General features: G+C 43.0%; 1 protein-coding gene across 1 annotated transcript in view; it reads right to left on the bottom strand.

Annotated features, from left to right (window-relative positions):
- SPTLC2 (serine palmitoyltransferase long chain base subunit 2) overlaps positions 1 to 13410 on the bottom strand; it is a 70255-nt gene extending 56845 nt beyond the window's left edge. The window contains exons 1-2 of the mRNA XM_027883675.1: positions 13332 to 13410; positions 2798 to 2992 (exon numbers count right to left, since the gene is read on the bottom strand). Of these exons, the coding sequence (XP_027739476.1) occupies positions 2798 to 2923 (126 nt within the window). The 5' untranslated portion in view covers positions 2924 to 2992; positions 13332 to 13410. The remainder of the gene's footprint in view (positions 1 to 2797; positions 2993 to 13331) is intronic.
- Between the last annotated feature and the right edge of the window lie 6860 nt (positions 13411 to 20270).

Here is a 20270-nt window from a genome sequence, read left to right on the forward strand (position 1 = left end):
CAGCCAGTATACTAAATTGGGTACACAGAAATTCATTCTAAGGTAATTAAGGATTGTTAGTCTTGCCACTTACCCATGCCTAAAAGAGACTAATAATGCTTCAGAGAGGATATGCTACACAACACTGGTTTCCAGGAAAAGCCCAGCTGGATATATTTTAAACAAAGCCAAAACCCATCAAGTTATTTCCTGGAAATCAGTACTAGCAAAGTCTGTAACTTTTTACCCTCTTGTGTTCCAACAATGAGGGAATACTAGGTTTTCTTGGAATCATTCATATGATTCTAATAAATTTGGCTCTAATAAATTCCAAGGAATTTACTCTCCGACAGAGACAGTCCTAATTCAGACTGGTTCAAAATCCTGCTCTGCTCTTTAAATTAGTTTGATCACTTGCAGTTTCTAGTTACAATGCACAGAATATGGTTATAACGTTAAGTGATAATTTAAGGAAGAACTAAACTGCCCTCCAAACTCAGAAAATCCGAAGGTGGCTTTTTCTCTTGTTTTTAATACTACATTTTGAACCTGAGTTTATGTTATGCTTTTAACTGTGATCACCTTCATAAACACACCACCAAAAATTCACATACTTCAATTCCATGAATGTCAGAACAGGTTCATTCAGTCCTTTACAAAATACTTCCTCACACTAGGTAATTTTGTTGTGCTCACAAAGGAGGCTGTCACACACTGTTCAGCTACACAGCTACTCCCACTGCCTTTGCTTTGAGCTTTTCACCTAAGCAATTATGAACTATTTCAAAAAGATAAGGCTAACCCTTTTGCTTAATACTTCAGAAAATAATAATCTAGCTGGCTCTTTAGCATTTAAATAATAAAAATGTTACTTTCCACACAGAGGTCACAAATCTGCCAAAAAGTACCCCAGGGTAATCGCAGGCCTCCTCTGATTTGAATGTATTAATAATAATAATACAAAAGGTGAGTTTTGAGCCTTTGCTGCACACTTGTATCTGCATTCTCTCACCAAAAGGTGATTGGGCTGTCATCCAGCAGCTTGAAAGATTCAAATATTTAAAAATCATGAGAAAATCACTTCAAAACAAGTCATTGAGTCCATGCTTCCCCCGCCTCTACCCCGCACCAAAAACCCCTGGCTCCCACACTAGATATGCTGCAATATGCTCTCGTCAATTCATTTGCAGGCAAACAATGCTTAAAGCAGCAAAGTGTGAAGATAAGTATTGTATATTCTAGACCTCACATGATCACTTTTCTATTTGTCTGATATCGGAAACAGCTATTACAATCTAAGCACTAGGAATGTGATTTGGGGAAGTACACTAGGCTGAGAGTTCTTCAACACCAAAACTTTTTTAAACAGAATTTCCTGTTTTTCATTCTTACGCAATATTCACTGGCAGTTCTTGCTAGCTCCACTCACAGACATCCTATGTACAAAACAAAACCAGAATACATCCATCTCTTCATGGAAGCTGTGACTGACACAGAAACTGATACAGTTTTAATCCATCTGTCTAGAAGGTATACTTGTTAAGCAAATCTCTTTCAGGGTAAGATGTGATGCTGAGTTAACTTATAAAAAAATTCAGGGCTAAATTTCTTTTAGGACTAGGATAATCTGTTGCTAACAAACTCTATGCTTTAAAGTCCTCTGTAGGACTGTGAAGTAATTTTAGGCACTGCTTAGTTTACTGCATCTTAGCTAATCTACTGTAAAAAGACATGCACTTTACTCCAGTGATGTCTCCAAAAAAAGGCTTCAAAGGAACCTTCCTTTTTTTAGTTCCTCCCTGCCACCGTGTTTTATTTGTTTGCCTTATTGAGATGTCCTTCCTGTCCCCCCTATTTTCTGCTAGCCAACTGCTTGTGTGGCTGCACAGAGAACCAGAAACCAGCAACTGGAAAAGGAACTCCCTTTACATTTTATAAGTCAGATTGGCTCCTCAAAGAAGTTGAGAAAAACACAAGCCAAATCATCAGAACCCAAATTATCAAGTGTAAAACCTTTGGAGATAGCTCAAATGGTAGTCACACTGTGCTAAGAGGGGTCACATTAAGAGTTAGCAATGAAATAGGTTGTGAACTTCAAGTTTCAGCAGTAGCATTCATAACAGTAATCAACTCCTGTGGAGAATAAAGACCTCTAAAAATAATTTATAACTACTCAAAACCAAAATTATCTATTCTATACTAACTGCTGAAGCAGGTAAGACCTTCTACCTGGTAACAGAAACTTTTCTGAATAGGTCATAACATGAATGAATTCCTTTTAATCACTATCAGTGAGCCAGGAGTCAACCTCAGACTACTCACCAGCTAGCCTGCTAGTGTTCTGGACTCCAAATTTAAAATCATACAACTTGTCTTCTCGACCTGACCCACAAGCTTCTCTTTGCAACTGCTTCAGCTAAAGAGAATTAATAACATGTTTCTAAATCAAAATTCAGCCACCAGAGCAGCATCAGAAAGACTCCCACTGGTGTCAAACTCAGACCAGAACCTTTGATAAAGCTTTTATTAGCTGCTGATGCTGCCATATGCAGTCTCCCCCAAGCCCTTGTTCCTGCAGCTGGGACATCTCTCAGGATGTTGATATAACTGTTGAAGCAGCTTTGCAGTGAACCAGATGAGGGAACTGCTCTGCCAAAAAATAGCCCAGCTAAAAGAAACCGTATTTTGTTTAATGACACAACTGTATTTGTATATTATTTGGGGCACTCGGAAGACAAGGAAAGCAGCAGAAAACTTTGACCACCACTGCTCCCCAAATAAGACTCAAGCCTCAGCAACACCATTTCCCAGTGGTTACCTTCTGTTCTTCTCTTTCTGTTGCATTTTGACATTTCTCAATCTTCCACTGCCGCATGAAATCTCGCAGATATCCAAAGAGAGTAAGAACACCATAGCCTACGTAGGTCAGCACAGCAACCAGCATTGGTGTTTCTTCAAAAGCTTCATTGAAAGGCCTTTTGTATAATCCTCCATTGTGCACAATGTGATTTATCTACAGTAAAAATTTAAAGAGAGGCAGTTGAGGTATTAATTCAAGAAAGACAGACAGGCATTCCAGAGTAGTCCCCCAGTCTCTGATCAGTTATAGGCTCTGCATCCCACCCCACTCAGCAAAAAGTGCTTCCAACTAGGTTCAGCCTTCACTGATGAATATGTCAGTCTCCATATATGGGGCTGCCAAGTTGTTGATATAGCCAACGTCAAAGCTGCCAATCTAGTGCAGTTTCATCTAACATCTCATTAAAGTTATTTAGCTTACAAAGCTACACAGAGAGCATTGCTTACATCCAGGCCAACCAAAATGAAAAAACTGCCTTCCTCTTCACAAAGAACTAGGTAGGCACAAATAACAGAATAGCGATGCTTCGCAGGCTCACTACAGAGAAAAAACAAAATAGAAAGCAATAGCTTTATTGATCTAAACAATGTATTCTTAGGCTTGGAAGCCTATATTAGTGTAACAAAACAAGCATAATCTGTGTGTCTCTGTTAGCCTAAAGATACTGACATAAACATTGTACTCATCCATGAGGCAGACATGACACCACAGACAAAAAAGTCATTGTATATAGAGTCTCAATACTGCATATATGTCAGCACACAGAACAAAGCAAGGCTTTCTGCATAAAATCCACGCTAAAAGTCATCTTGCTACTTACATATTATCTCCTGAAGGTAAGAGCTTTACTAGCTGTGTAATACATGCAGCAGGTCCATCTCAAGTACAATTACTCTAATACATTATATTTCACAGAATTACAGAACATGCCAAGTGGGAAGGGCCCCACAAGGATCATCTAGTCCAACTCCCTGTTTATGACTGTTACAGAAAAACTTCATGACTACAAGGCAAGTGCTCACCCAACATTAACACTGGGGGAAAAACATCATGGTTTTAACTTTACTTGTTCAAAGAGTTAAGTTAAAGATCATATCTCATAAATCCATGTACCAAAACACAGAAACCTAGTCAACAGATGCAAATTGCTACTGGCATTGCTAAAAGTTAAAGAATGGCTGCACTATAATAGAATAGCCACATATGAAAGAACACTCTCCAAGACATAAATCCCCTATTTGTAGCATAAGATATATAAGAAGAAATGTATTTTTTAAGACGTACTAATCAAAGAAACCTCAACGCCTAGGAAAGAGATTGAAACTAAATTCATCCGCAATGGACAGCAGCAAACAATTGCTGAGGGGTGCAGGCCAGTAGACAGAATAAAACCAGTTATTCACCCTTGTCACTCACGTTATCATAGGGGAAAGTAAAGCAGAATTGTACTAACCTCTGCAATGGACAACAAATCAAAGATACGCATACTTGCTGGCCTCACCAGACAGTGCATGATTAGGAAATCTGCTCATTTCAGGTGCTGAAGCAAGTCTATATTTCAAGTCTGTCACTAATATCATGAAAGTAATTTTTCAGAAGCAAGCGTCTGCTCTGAGGATATAATTATGCTCTAGCTATGAAGTCACTCAGTATAAACTGCAACAGCACCTCCCTCCTGATAGTCTTTTCTACCTCTTCCCTTTTGCTAACACAGACATTCAGGAAAAATTTAACCCCAGGAAACCCTTGATTTGGTCTCCATAGTTGTGGGGACTTTACAACTGGTGTGTAAACACAAAGTGTGGAAACAAAACAGGAAAGACACAGGAGGAACTTCTCTTTTATCAGCAGCACTTATGCCAGATGCAGGTAACTAACGCAGTGCTTTGAGGCCAGGTTTAATGCTCAAGTAGTGGTAGCTTAAGTTAGAAAATTACCATGCTTTGGAACAACTGCAGGAACACTTAACACATTGCAGCTCACATGCTGGCAATTTAAAGCTTTAACAGAGGCCAAAGGTTCACACACCCCTTTCTTCATGAACGGTGCCAGCCACAGAAACTGCCCCTGTCCCATTCACTCCCACTTTCAGCCATCTGCACCAGCCTACAGCTTGCACAACTAAAGCTAATCTAATTATCATCATAGCGTCCCTGCAACACTGAACTGATCCAGGTTGAAAATATAATTGCTCGCTGAAGATTATTTGTTAGACCATAAGAGTCTTTACAGCACTGCTCCATAAAGTCATTCTTAGAGCTCAGCAAACAAGAGCCAGTGGCTGTTGGAGAGAAGGGAGGGACAGCAGTACCATCATGACAATCACAGAGTTGGTGTGCCAAGGCTGGAGAAGAAAAACCACGAAAGTCACCTCTGTTACTCTCAGGATTGCTTAACTGTATCACCATGGCTCAGCCCATGAAACCATAGTATTTTATTGCATCCTGATCTGAGAAAAATCATGCACCAAAGCTCCAACCACTAAAACTTCACAGCTTGATGAATTACAAGTAGAATTTTGCATCTTCACACTGACAGATCAGGCTGTGAATAGCAGCTATTCATGGGCAGGCACACTACATACCTGCTACCTGTGGCTGTCTACTAACAGTAGACAGTCTCCTATCCAAGAGATTTCTGGAAAAACAGATAGAAAACTGGTAGTGACTACTTCACAAATTACCTAGTATCAAATAAATAGAGATCACATCAAAGCTTTTAATGTATTTTCCAGATAACTGGAAGTTCATCTGGAAGAAATGAATGACTACATCCTAAGATTATGGATCTGAAGTTACCTAATACCAAAAAGTAGCTACTGAAAAAAACCACAAACAAACAGACCCAAATCTGTATGCACATTTAAAAAAATACCAGTCTTTTCCAGGTCTTTGGAGGTGCCTGTGCTTGTAACAAATGCTAAAACTAAACAAATTATTCCATATGGTTAAACCCAACATTTCACTAAGAAAGGTCCTTTTAGGAATACCTGTATTGATTCAACACATACTCCAATCAGTTTCACCTCTCAGTGTTCTACCAATGTGCTTATAAATTCTTATACTCACATCTGCTACCATATAAACTGAGAAGCTTCTATGTCATCCTAGCTGAATCAAAAATTAAAGAAATACTCTGAATGCAATCCCACAAACTCTTCATGATGCATACAGTGACTGTGAATACACTCTAGAATTGACTACAGAAGAGACATTTGTAGACATATTTTAGATACAAGCCTATTAATTTTTCTAAGAATGCCTTATAAATCCACACATTAGCCTTCAAATGAAGGCTTACACGCAAAAGAGAAGCAAGCTTATTTCCAAAGACCAAGAAAGAAGGTAGCTACAGTTTAGTGATTAATTTCCTATTCTGGGGAGGGGAAAAAAAAGGCATGCAATATTAAAACTTTTATGGTTTCAACAAGCCTTATGATAATAAAGTGAGCCATGACCTTTGAAGTAGAATACACAGCACAGTCAAGTGGAGACTACAGAGAAAAGTCAGAGTCCACTTACACACGTGGTTAAAAAAAGCTCATGTATGCTCACCCACATCTCTTTCCTATACTGCCCAGACTACATGTAAAAAGAAGAGCACCATCACTAAGAAACTCAACTGCAGGAGAAACACCAGAGAGCACCAGGCAGCAAAGAATCAACCACAGGTAAAACCTGTGTTAGGCCAAGCTCCCAGGGAAGCGCATCACATAAAACAGTATTGTAACAGTTACTGAGGAGGAGCATACAGGTACTGCTAGAAAGGACTTCATTGGTCTAAGCAGAACACATCAAAGTCTGATTATAATCAAAGAATTTACTGGGTTAGAAGGGACCCACAAGGATCTTCAACTTCTGGCCCAACAGCACAACTCCAAGAAGCGCTTCTTATATTTGAGGTCTCCCCTCAGTCTCCTCCAGGCTGAACAGACCAAGTGACCTCAGCCGCTCTTCATATGGCTTCCCCTCAAGGCCCTTCACAGTCTTGGTAGCCATCCTGTGGACACTTTCTAATAGTTTTACATCCTTTGTGAGAAGACAAAAGCCATGTGTAAACACGGGAACATTTGCAGATGCTACTGTAGACAGCACACAAGATTTATCACAGGACTCTGGGTCCACAGCTTGCACGGCAGGCGTGCAATTTAGGGAGAGAAGATGCTACAAATGCAATAAACATGGCACACAGGAAGAGAGACGTACACTGTAACTGGTTATGCTGCTACCCCAGGAAAAACACAGCACTCTATTACTGAGTCCATTTCTTTCATGCTGCCAGGAAGAACAAATTCAGATGAACCTGACAGACTTTATGTAAACACCTTAAAAAGATTATGCTGGGGCACAACTTCACTAAATTCTTATTAAAATTTACTAGCTTCTCATTGCCACATACCACACGAATTGCAGGAATTTTACTAGCAGCTTTGCAGCTTCTGTTTTTTAGAAACACAGTGTGGAAGACTGCTTCCACGAGCATGCCTCCATATGCCGAAGTGGTCACATTTATTAAAAAGCATTGAGGGAACTGACACTACAGAAACCACAGCAATGAGAACTCCACAAAGGCAGCTGCTCTAAGCTGCTAGGGTATTCTGTGGTAATGTTACTATTGCCTCCAGCCCTCTTCCTTCCAATGCTTTGCTCTTAGACTTCAAATCTCAGACTGTTGCATAGGTAAAAGGACCAAGTATTTACTACCAAAATTAGAATTAACAGATTTGAATCACGATTTAATCTTTCACAAAAAAAAAAAAAATTTCACAGGAGAAAAACTTGTTTTACAAAACAGACTTAACACTCATATTTTCATAATTAAACATTTGTTCTTGTTGACAGATGTTATCAAATATTTTTATTTGCAACTAGTTACTCCAAACAAATTTGACAGTCCTTTGTTAAAATGCACTTACCTCATCCACACAAACACAGTGTAAATCTCCATAATGTTTAAGGGGTCCTTAGGGTTTGGGTTGGGTTTTTTTTCTTTCCCTTTAGCAAGTAAAGGATGCAATTAAATTTGGGGGGGTTGCTTGCTACACATGGGTACACATGACATTTTGAACCCTACTGAGAATATACTTTTTTCCCAACAGTTTACCTTAAATTACCTTAAACCTTGTATGTAACTTTATCTAGAACATTCAGTAGACTTTAGGTGTACAGGATTTTGACAGAGAATTCCCAAACTGCATTGCTTAATTAAATGCTTTGCAATAAAGATTTCCAAAGACAGCACAGGTCTGCAGTGGTTCCCTAACAAGCCAATCTCTAGGCTCTCAAATACCTCTGAAAGCATTCCTAACATGCTTTAGAATCTGCTCTCATTTTTATGGATATTAAACCCCACTATATCCTAAACTTTCCCGCTTTCTCAATGATAAGTATCCTTCAAAACTATACTTTTCCACTAAACAATTATTTTTCTAGGATTCATTTTTTAATGATGGCAAACCAAAAAAATGGAAACCTTGTTGAAGACAGGCCATTGTTTTATGTTCCACCTCAAGAAACTGAAGGCAATAGATAATTCAGATAAAGCTTTTTTTCCCTCCGCAACAAATTGAAAACATGACATTTAGAAAAACAATGTTTCTGCTGTATAATTAAGAGAGCAAAGTGACATATCATTCAAGTAGATACAGTTTAAGAAAAAATGAACCTGCATTTATAACAATTTCTTACAGCATTTAAGGCTTATCACCAGCTAAATTTGGAATGACAATCCCAATATAATAAATACATTTTAACATTTCACCCAAATGAGCTTCTCAGTAGCACATATTCAAATCTAAGAGAAGCCTGTCACATCAGCAGCTACCATGGGCGTTTGTTTTCCTACCAGCACAGATACACAAATTCTCAACAAGTGCAACACTGGCACTACATCTACTAATTTATTATGATCAGCTCAAATACTCATTTAGCCAGGGAAAATGCTGAGTGGCTATTCCTTCCACAAAGGCTTACAGTCTTTTACAACTGAATTTGGTATTAGAAAAAGATCCTTGTGCACAGGTACACTCTTTCAGAAATAAGAGTTCTGTCAATTAAAACATCTGAACGAGGTTGCAGTCTTTTCTAGGTCAGCCAATTTTCTACTCCCTTCAGTTTTAGGTTACTGACACAATACATGCAGTCAATCATAAAACCATGCAAGAGACAGAAAGTAGTAATTTCTTTCCTCAGGTCTGATGCAAGCCTCAGTACGTGCTACAAGCCTAAAGGCACACATTTTTACAGGGGTTCAAGGATTAAATGCAAATGTCTAAACCTTGACACTCCCCTGCAATCCATGCATTTATCTCTATAAGCAAGGTTGGAAGGGACTTCCAGTGGCCAACATGACCAAGCCGCAGCTCAAAGCAGGCCTAATTACAACAGGCTGCCACGGGCCATGTCCAACATAGTCTTGAACTCCTTTATGGAGTTCGAACCTCTCTGGGCAACTTCTTGCAGTATTTTACCACCCTCATGGGGAAAATTATGTAATCAAAATTTCCTATTCTTCCAAATTATATCCATTGCCTCTCATTCTATTGCCACACACTTCCAGGAGTCTGGCCCCATCTTCTCTATATCCTGCAGCCAGCTAGTTGAGCTTTCTCTCCTCCTAAGGCTGAGCAAACCCAGCTCTCTCAGCCTCTCTGTTTCTTGGGGACCCTTCACTGGATTCACAGATTGATGTGGCTATGTCAGCATCTTCCTGGGAAGCTCAAAACTGGACACAGTTCACAAGATGCAGTCTCACAAATGCTGAGTAAGGGGGAACAATCACTTCTTCATGAGATTTAGTTCTTCAGGATCATTATTTTTCATCAGAAATATTTGCATTTAAATTTGCATGCAGATATGAAAAAAACCCCCACAATTCTGCACTAAAATTCTTTTTTATACCAGTGGACAGAGCAGTCATTTAACATCTTTATCTTATCCTAATTTTCGTCTGAAACAAGGGCATATTCACATCACTGCTACCACCAACTTACTGTAGCAAGAAAAACTTCCAGTATATCCTGTAGTCATCTTTTTACGTGTGCTCTCCCAAAGAAGTTACACTAACCTGAATTCCAGCAAAAACATGTACAAAAAAATCAAGATGAAGCCATTCAGCATCCTGAATGAAGGTCCATTTAAGATCAGGCTCCCCTGCATTCTGAAGCACCCCAGGAGATGAACCTACAATCAATATGATTGCTCTCTCTAGGAAGAGCAAGCACAAATCACAAGACTACACAAACTATTTTCTGCATGTACACACCAAGGCTTTCAGAAAATAAAAATATATGTGCTGCCCATTTTAATAGCTGTTAGAATTCAGGACTTTTGACAGTTTTAAAGGAATGCAAATCCCTCAGTCCTCCCACTCTACTCAACCAAACTATTTCTTGTCTTCCTGAGGAAGTAGTACCTTCTTTACAGAGGCATCTATGCAATAAGCTATCTGGAGGTTGCTATAGGCATTTGATGACCTTCTAGAAACATCAGGGAAATTAAAATTTGCTTATATAATGCCAGCTCCTATCTAACTGACTTGGAGATACCAGGCACAACAGAAATTAGGAACTTGATATCTCAAACCTATATTCAAAGTTGTGGGTTTTTTTTTGTTTGAGATTATTTCTTCAACTTCTAGAAGCATAACACAACCATTCTAAGGTGAGAAACTCAATTAAGGAGTGGAAAATACAACACTACTAAAAATCTGTTCACAATAATAGGTAGATTCTAATAAGTTATCATGGAAAAAAAGGGCATCTTCTCCCACTAAATAAGTCCCAATCTCCCTATTTTAAGCAAGAAAATTCTTTTCAGATGCAGCTTTAGAAAACCATTAGTCACTTGCAAAATACTCCAATGGAGAAATACATTCCAGTTTAAAATTGCATTGCAGAAAGAAGCAATTTCCCTGCACTTTTTATTATTCCCTCAAGTGTCTTGATAGATCCTAAACACCATTTTTCTATTGAACTTGCTTAATACTCTCTGCAACAGAACACACAGATATAGAAAGCAGATCACGTACAACTTGAAGAGGTAACTTCACTGTTCTTTTACTTAGATTTGCATACTTTCTCTTGCCTGTGTTCATTTCCTCACATCATAACAATACCCTTTGAGATGTCAGGTTTTCATCTTACATAGTGCAGCATTACACCAAAGCTTTAAATCAGTTTTAAGACCATCCATAGATTACTATTCTTTCTAACCATGAGCTCCTTTAACTGTACAGTTAGAAATAAGTCACTTTTCTGCATCTTCCACAGTTTTTAACTGCTATATCATTCTTGAACCTCTTTTAATTAAGGTGTTCATAATGAGATTGTTGCGTTCACTGAATTTGAATCTCTAAAAAAATTAACTTGAAGCAGGACCAAAGTAAGTTGAACATAAGGCTTCCCGAGAAAGGAAAGAACTATTATTCATCTTAGTATTTCAACAGAATGTTTTTTAACATGCTGAATTCCTAACTTCAAATAGTCACTTTCCTAGTAATTGATAATATTTCATTAATCTCCAAGGTAGCCTAAGTCAGTTACTGCACAGTCTTAGGCAGCAATGAACCCCATCATAGGCTTTCTTGCAAAAGCACCATTCTTTTCCACTTTTTTTGTTGTTTGGTTTTTTTCCTACTAAGTAGGAATTGCACTCTTGAGTGTAAGCTGCCTCCTTTTTGGTAATTGATTACTATCCATTCCACAGACCTCCTCAGTTGCAGATTCTCAAGTGCTACATGTGGTATGTACATAGTATATACATAAACAGACAAATATATTCAATACAAGTAAGCATTAACATGTTTCCCTTCTCCTGTGTAAAGACCCAACAGCCAAAATTCAAAAGGTAAAAGACCAATTAGGTACCCAAATCTGTAACGCACCATCAACCAAATCTTTTGGCAGCTTACCACTATTGATGCTATTTGAGAAAGCTGTACATGGTTAGTTTCCCTAAACAGTCACTTCTTCCAGTCCTGTTCTAACATTTAGACCCTCATTTTGAAAGTTAGCAATCTGGCCCACATAAAGTTATAGAGAAAAGAATGTAAGACTCTTAATTATAAATCTCTGCTTGACTAGCAAGCAGTTGCCGTAAAGATATCAAATTTACCTGTACTCTTCTTACATCCTCTGACAATGCCACTATATTCTGGCTTTTTGGTAAGATTTCTTGTGATCACTTCTCCAATGAACACTCTCCCCCTTTATAAACAGTTATCCCAAATACCTCAGGCCTCCAAAAAACATGTCTGAGCATAGTATCACACACAAGCTACAAACTGAATAGAACATCTCATAAAACAGCAAGGTTTTTCCTCATTTGACATCTATAGTTTTTCCATTGAAATGCTGGATCTCCCATGTTCTCCAGATACACAGCTGAACAAAATCCTTGAGGAAAAGGTTTCCTTACTCCACTTTTCTGTTCTTCTGAAGTAGAAGAACATAACTGTATTTGGACCTTCTTCTTTAGAAAGCATAATGTGGGGAAGCACCCAGAAAAGAACACTCATCATCACCAAGCTTGGTCTTAGCTCAAAGATTTACATCTAAGGTTTCACAGCCGGCAGTGCTTGGTGTGTGCAAGGAAAGACTACCAGTGCCATAGCTCCCCACAATCTGACACTGCTGCCACGCCAAGGTGTCCTACCCTCCTCCTCCATTTGTTCACTCCCAATACTGTGCTATCACCTCCCAAGGACCAGGGCAAGACTATGAGCATCCATACAGTGACAGAAGCACAGTAACCACCCTGAGTTAAAGATAACTCAGGGGAGAAAAACTTTAGTTTTACCCGGCAACAGTTCTCAATCTGGTTCATGCAGTGAATGCACAAGCCTACACTGGAAAAGCAGAAGGACTGAAAAACAGAAGCAACAGGAGGGATGACAATGGAGGAAGGCTCTTCTCAAGAAGCATCCAAGGAAACAGTCTATTACATACTTCTGGTACTGACTCCATAAGAACTGTTAAGTTCCTTACACTAGAACACAAAACTTGAGTGCTTTGCAGAGAAACAACTGGCAGCCTGAAAGCACAAATACACATTCGCATCCCAGTGTCCACACAGCCGGACGGGAAGTGCTGCATCAACCTCCAACTCTGCTGTACAGGGAAGTCCCTCCTCAGGGCTACTTGTACCCACAGCCCTGTGCATCGAACCAGGAACCACAGAACGGCGAAGAACTGCTAAACCCTTCTCTTCTAAAGTACAGACCTAATGTGTTGTAGCGAGGTTTACGTTCACAGCTCTGCCGCCAACCAAAGCCTCGCAGCAAAGTTGCAACCGTGACTCGAGAGCCACCCGTTTCACATCCATTACCAGTCTGGCGAGCGAGCACCCCGGGCACTGCCTTCCCGCCTCCCCAGGTGAAGGCCGGGGCCACAGACAGCCCAGTTCTACCGACGTCCCTCGCACCCACAGCCACACCCCGGTGGCTTCCCCGGTCCCGCCGCCCCCCCGCCCGGTGCCCTGCCCCCCGGGCACACCTGCGCTCCGTGCGGGCCGCGCACGAAGCCGTTACGGAGCGCGCCGTGGGAGCCGCCGCCGCCGCAGCCGTTGGCGCGGGGCCGCTCGGGCCGCTCGGGCCGCTCCATCGCGCCGGCCCCGCCGCGCCCGCTCCGCCGGCCCCGCCCGCCCCGCGCGCCGGAAGCGCCGCCGTCGCTCCCCCCCAATGGCCCGCGCGAACGTCACGCGTGGGGACGGGCCCCGCCGGGGCGCGCCGGCGCGGGCGCGGGACAGGCGACGGCCGGCCAATGGGAGCCCCGTACGGCGGCCGGGTGGGAGGGAGGCGGGGCGAAAGCAGGGGCTTGTCCAATCGCAGAGCGGAACGCTCCGGGGGAGGCGGAGTCAGGGGTGAACGCTGTCCAATCGCTTGGCAGAGATAGGACAGGGAACGAAGTGAGGGGGATGAGCTAGCCAATCACAGCGCGAGGTGGAGGGAGGGGCTCCCGCGAGCAGCCGGGTTCGTCCAATGGCGGAGGGGAAGGGTGGGTTGGGCCTGAGGCGGCGAGCTGTGGGCGGGCGCGGAGCGGGGAAGGGGCGGCCGGGGGTCGTGGCTCTGGGGGCGACTGGGCCGGGCAGAGCCGGCGACAGGGGGTTCTGGCTACTTGCGGCTGCGCTGCCCCTCTTCCGAGAGGGACCCGGAGCGCCCGTAGGCTCTTTCCCGCTCGTGTACGGGGCAGCGCGGCGCGGGCCGGTGCTGCTGCCGTGCCCGTCCCCGCCGGGCAGCCCTCGGCACTGCCCTCGGCCCTGTTCCCACGACTGGAGCGCGGAGAGGGCCATAATGGGGTGAGGCGGCCGGGGAGCCCCTCGCTGCTCGGTGCTGAGGGAGCTGATGAGCGAAGCGGTTCCCCCGAGACCTGGGGGGCTGCCCCGGGACGCCTCATGCTGTGCCCTGGTAAAGTCACCCGACGGAGAGCCCCGGGTGACAGCTCCACGTAGCCTGTAGGGGGTCAGACGTAGTTAATTGTAATGCCCTTCCGAGCAACTCAGGAATCCGCCAGGATAGTGAAGGCCCGGGCAAGGACCCCTGCAGACACTCCCCGGGCCGAGCTTAATCCTTTAGGATTTATATTTGGGCTGAAGTCTGGCGTGAGCCTAGCCACCCTACTGAGCTGTATCGCCCCCGACAGCTGAAGCTGCCCATCTGTTTGCGTTGCCTATGGCTGTGTTTAAAAACCATCCTAGAGTTGTGTACAAATGTGTTTTCTGAGAGGATTTGGAGATGCATACTTCATTCAGAGGCCAGGTAAATTAAACGCTGTGTTTAGTTTGGGGGTGGGTGTTAGCAACCTCAGTACAGTTTGGGTGACCAAACACTACACAGGGCCAGAAGGAAGGTGTTCTGTAAATCACAGAGTATATATGTTTGTATGCTATTAAATACCTGTGTCCTGCCGAGGGACACAGGTATTTATATATTTATAACACTCCTGAGCTCCAGGAGTGTTAATTGGCAGAAAGGAAACAGCCTGACACGTTTAATCACACACTGAAAAGGCAGAAGACTGTGACCTTTGATTTCTCCAATGTAATTGAAAGGGAAGAGCTATGGTGTTTCTTAGCACTTGCAATCAGGAAAAAACTGAGTGGAGAGTTAGCAGGTTTAGGCAGATGAATTTGAGAGAATGGGCTCATCCTTTTCTCGCTGATTTGCTACTATTGATAGTTATCTTTCTGTGTTACAATCACATCCTGGAACCTCTGGCATGGATCTCATTGCAAATTCGGTATGAACACTGAATCTCTTAACAAGTAAATTAGCTTCTGTGTGAGACAGTCATTTTGCTTCCCTTGGGAAGATAGGAAAGCTTCACAGCCTGGTTTCAGCCTATTTGTAGGCAGCAATGTGTGTCCAATATGCTTCATATCTCTGTGTCACCTTTGGACATGAGGAATACAAACACAGCCTCTGAGGTAAGAAGTGCAAGCTGGGTGTGAGGCCTTGTTCCTTTTCTTGCTCTCTGTGGCCACTCCTATATCTTGACTGCTACTGAAGCAGGTATGGACTTGCCTGAACAGCATGCTTTCTTCACCTGGTTTCTGTGTGCAGTGACAGAGCCATCAGCTAAGATGGGATTGGCCGTGTCCCATCTCTCATGGTGCACGGTGGGACCTTGGGGGAGATTGGTGTTGCTAGGAGAAATCTAGGGATCAAAACAGCAAACACTCCTGTTCAGCACTGGGGTGCTTGCACAAGTGGACTGGCTTCAGTTTAGGTGCAGTTAGGAGGGCTGGTGAGGGAGAGGCACAGAGACCCCTCTTGCTTCTGCTTTTTTTCTGGATTAGCAGGGGAGTGAGCAAGCAAGAGAGAAGAGTACTAGGGAACCACATACTGTAGAACTTTTTGAAGGGTCTTTTCCTCCACTGCTGTAGTTGGCTGTAGGTATTTTCCTCCTGTCTCCTCTCCCTTTGAACAGAACAGATTGGATTATGCTGACTAGTTTGTGCCATGGGCTGCAGATGGTCCACCAGTCTACACTCAAAGGGCACACATGGGGCAGCACCCTCCACTCCCTGCCCACCTGTGCAGGGAGGAGTTTTGTCTGCTAATGCCTTGCTTCTGGAGAGGATAAGCTGCTTCACCTGTCAGGCACTAGGTCTGTTATCTGCCCTGTTATCCATTCAATTAAAGCACAGACCTTTTCACGTGTAGGTACCTACAGACTAGTCACTTCATCTGTCCTTGAACCGAGCTAGCATGAACCCTTACAATGTGATGGTTTCAGTTCTGGTTTAGAAACATAAATAACATTAAGGGACCCACTGATTACCTCATGCAGGACTGTGCAGTCTGACACAGCAGCTGCAGTGCTCCCCTGCACACAGGACCGAATCACACTGCCAGGCCCCACCCTGTTCTCAGAATGGGGCCAGCGTAACCTGGTGTTTGAGCTGCCTGTAGTCCCTTCTGGCACAGTGCAGGGGACAGGGAAGGCCACACTCACCCTGGGGTTGCAGTGACAGATGAGTCCAGGATATTCATGGAGACAAGTCCCAGCATGGGAATGCCATCCCAGGACACACCTACTGCCACAGGCAACACCAAGCGCATCCCACAGAACTCCTGGAGTCACACCTGCAGGCAATTCTGAAAGGGCTCCCTGTGATGCCTAGGACACCTGTGTACCCAGGTGGCTGCAGTTTGTGCCTCTGGACTATGCAGTTGCAAAATAGAGAACCCAAACAAAATCAGGACAGCAAATTCCAGTTCTAAGTTTCCTTTCAGGTCTCAAGGATACTATTCCTGTGAGCTGGCAGAGCAAACTGCCTTACTTTGCCAATTGCATGAAGCAAAGGACTGTATCAAAAAAACTGATGAGTCAAGAGTGGACCATAAGTAACAAGTCAAGACAGGCAGGGATTGCAGCACAGCAGGCTCGTGTCAACAGAGAGCTTATATCACTGGTGTGCGTCAATGAGAACTGTTCTAACCATCTGTAGGTTTAGGGATCACAGAGGAGAGTTGTGAAGTTTGGAGACAGCAGACAGGCAAGTTCAGGAAGTAGTAATTGGGTAGCCATTGGGACAGAAAAGTGTAGCAGAAAAATTTTCTGCTCCAAGATCCCAAACAGAGAGAACAAGGGCCTTCTGTGCTGATCAGAGATCATCAGAATGTATCAGAGGCATGACTTAGAGGAAGAATTTCCTCTGAGAGAGGAGAGAACTGAACACTGACACAAAACTGAGTGTGTGAATGATTATCACACACGTGATCTCTTTACGCAGAGAGTCTTGATGGAAAGTCGCAAGGCAGATGAAGTCAGAAATAAACCTAAGCCTTTGACCTTAATATTTGCAATTCAGAGACAGAATAAGCAGTGGCTCAGCCACTGCATTCAAGGCAGTGAATAGCAGGCAGCTGCTCTAAGAAGGAACAGTCTTATGTTCTTCAGGTGTATTTCCTCTTCTTCATCTTCTGTGTCCTGGCTGAAGTAAGCACAAAATGCCTGCTGAACATGTAGCTGGAAAAGGCTGCAGTTTGGGCAGGCCAATGTAGTGCTGTGAAGTGAGTGTTGTTACTGCTTCCTGGTTTTCTGTTGTGGTTACAGCAGCCTAGCACTAAAACTGCAGGGACTGTGCAGGAAATGCCTCTAGGGGAGCAGTGAACCTTGGGTTTTAGCTTGGGTTGAATGGCAGAATGCACCTGAAGAACATAGACCGTTCCCTCTCACAGCAGCCTGAAACATAGGAGAAGAACTAGGAAAGGTCTTTAGGGACCTCATAGCCTTGAAGAAAGCTGGTAGTTGTGAGGGTGCTCAGGAAAATTTGTCAAACTCCCAGTTCAACTTCATGGAAAGATGGAGAGGCACTGCTTGGAAGGTTGGCTAGCCTGGTGTAGGAATGACCCATGATTTGTCCTCAGCATATCTTTATGAGTAGGTAAACCATCAATGCCCACAGCAGATTGCTTCTTTCTGGTGAAAGCAAGGGAAGGTACATACATCTTTCTAAACAATGAAGTTGGTTGTTTCAGATTTAGCTAAGCTGAGAACTATGTGCTCCAGGAGAGACCCTCCCTGTCCTTAACACTTTCTGCTGTGAATGCTACTCTAAGCTCACCACAGCTTCTGTATCACTGGCTCAGAAAATACTACTATTCTGGAAACATTTTAATTTCTAAAGCTATATAATACTAAAAAGACTGTTCAGACTATTTTCCCCTCTTTTTTGCAGTGAAGCCTTGACTGAGCCTGTCTTTTGGCACTTACTTGGACCAGAATTTGTAAACAGAGTGACCTGTTTGCTATTCAGTCTGTTTGCCTGGAGAAACCAGGCTTGCCAACCAGACTTGCATGTTTTTGTGGTGAAATGGGAAAGGAGTCAGAACTGGAGGTTTGTAATCAGAGATGAAAGAGGCCAGAGAGGATATACCAGGGACTGAAAGATGTGTATGAATATGGGTCTGATGAGTCACAAGAAAACAGAGATGGGGGGGGGGGGGGGGGGGGGGGGAATGGGATGGTATCTATTAGGATCAGAGTGTTGGCCAGCAGAACAGGGCATGTGAGGGAATCCAGTGTGGCAGAGGTGATTAACAGTAGACGAATTTCCCCCCCCACACACACACAGTTGTTATTCCTTTTGATAAATACATATTAGTAGCCAAAAAATTAATCCTTCAAATAGGAAAGAAGCAGTTAACTGTACTTAACTTTTTTAAAATTATTTGCAAAATAAGTATAAGGTTATATTTCTAATGGTCTAAGGGAATCAAGTAGCAGGACACTATTTCCTTGCTCATGGCTCCAGCTTTCTTTGAGTTTTCGGTCACTCAAAGAATCGTTGGCAAAAGCAGGTTTGAATCATTGGCAAAAGCAGGTTTAATATTAAAGTGAAAGCACGACAAAGTTCATTGGCAAGGTTCACTCTACTAATAACTAGATGGTTAAAGCACACAGAGAAAAATCAGACTAAGACTTAAAAATCAATCTAAACCTAAAATCAACAAAAAAAATTATCCATGGGGAGGCTGGGGATGGAAAAAGGCTAAGAATAGGAAACGATAAAGATAAAAACAAGTAAGAGAGACCCTCCTGTTGAGTCGCAAGGTTCAGAGTGGGCCCTTTTGCCAAACTTAGCTCCAGATTTGACCAATGGTTTAGGCCTAAAGGGTTTGAGAGCACTTAAACTTAACAGCACTGAATTGATAGCTTAATTTAAAGAATTTAACAAGAGATTCTATAGAATTTACTATAGCACAACAGTAACTCACAGGCCTAACTTACTTATGAATCTAAAGTAAGAACCTAGAACAACATTCACAGTACATTTGCTATAGGATAGTCACACTTGAATACACACAGATCTAATGGAGTATGTACGAGGTATACACTTGTCCCTGAAATCCAGTGAAGCGCTCATGTTGGATGCCTTTGCATCTTCTCAATGAGAAAAGGGTTGAGCTTCAAGGAATGGAGGTATCTGCTGAGGCTCCGTCACTGGCGTTTCGCCGTAGTTCTCCAAGTATAGCAGACTTGAGAGTTTGTGATCTCTGAGGGATGTCCCAGTCAGAGGGAGATTGCTGGTCAAGTCTGTTGCTGACCCAGAGAGCTCAAAGGGTCTCACTCAGGACAACAAGAGAGTTGGCTTTAGTCATAGTAATTTTTCCATCTGGCCTCAATTTGGATTGTTTTTGTCATCAAACTTTTCTTTGAAAGTTCGATAACAAAAATGTTGGGTTGTTTTTCAGGCAAGAAAAATAGGTTTCCAAGGCTGTTCATTAAAAAACAGGAGCTCGTTAGACAGCATAAGTTCCTGGGAGCAGACAGTGTTCCTGATAAGCTGAAGAGGGGCTCAGTCCAGGTGCTGTTCATCAAGGCTGAGGCCTAACCAGCACGGCCAGAAGCAGGGAGGAAGGAGGCATGCACCACCACACCTTCTTTCAGCCAGTACAGAAGAGCTCTATTTCTCTAGGCTTTAGTCAGGGCTGACTACCAGGATTGTCCTAGCTTGCTTTGGAGCCTTATTTTCCATGCTTTATCTGCTGTTTCTCATGTCCCCTGCCCTCAAGACTCCTGTACAAAACACTATTCAGAAAGTCATGTCTGTTCCCATCCAGCCCTTCCTAGTTCAGATTTCTGGATGTTAGCCTCTCCTTTGGGCAGTGACTTGTGCAGTGTTTTGGAATGGGGATCGTGGTTTCTCTGAAATGAAACTAGACTGTCTCTTAGAGCCAACTTAAGGCCAGCAGTAACATCCACCCATTTCCTTTATGTTTCACCCAACCCATGACACCACCTGCTTTTTCTGGAGCATGCGTTTTTGATCTTTGTTTATGCTATCACAGTGGAACTGTGTGTTTTTGATGTGTTGTTAATCACCTGTGCTGCTTCAGCTTTCGTGACCATCCTCCATGGACATTCATTGTCACCCATGCATATTGCCACTCAGGTTGGTGAGTAGAGAAGCAGCATAGTAGATAT

Source organism: Empidonax traillii, unplaced genomic scaffold (assembly GCF_003031625.1).
Source record: "Empidonax traillii isolate 1590-97213 ecotype Southwest subspecies unplaced genomic scaffold, ASM303162v1 scaffold132:size1788729, whole genome shotgun sequence".
Lineage (NCBI taxonomy): Eukaryota > Metazoa > Chordata > Aves > Passeriformes > Tyrannidae > Empidonax > Empidonax traillii.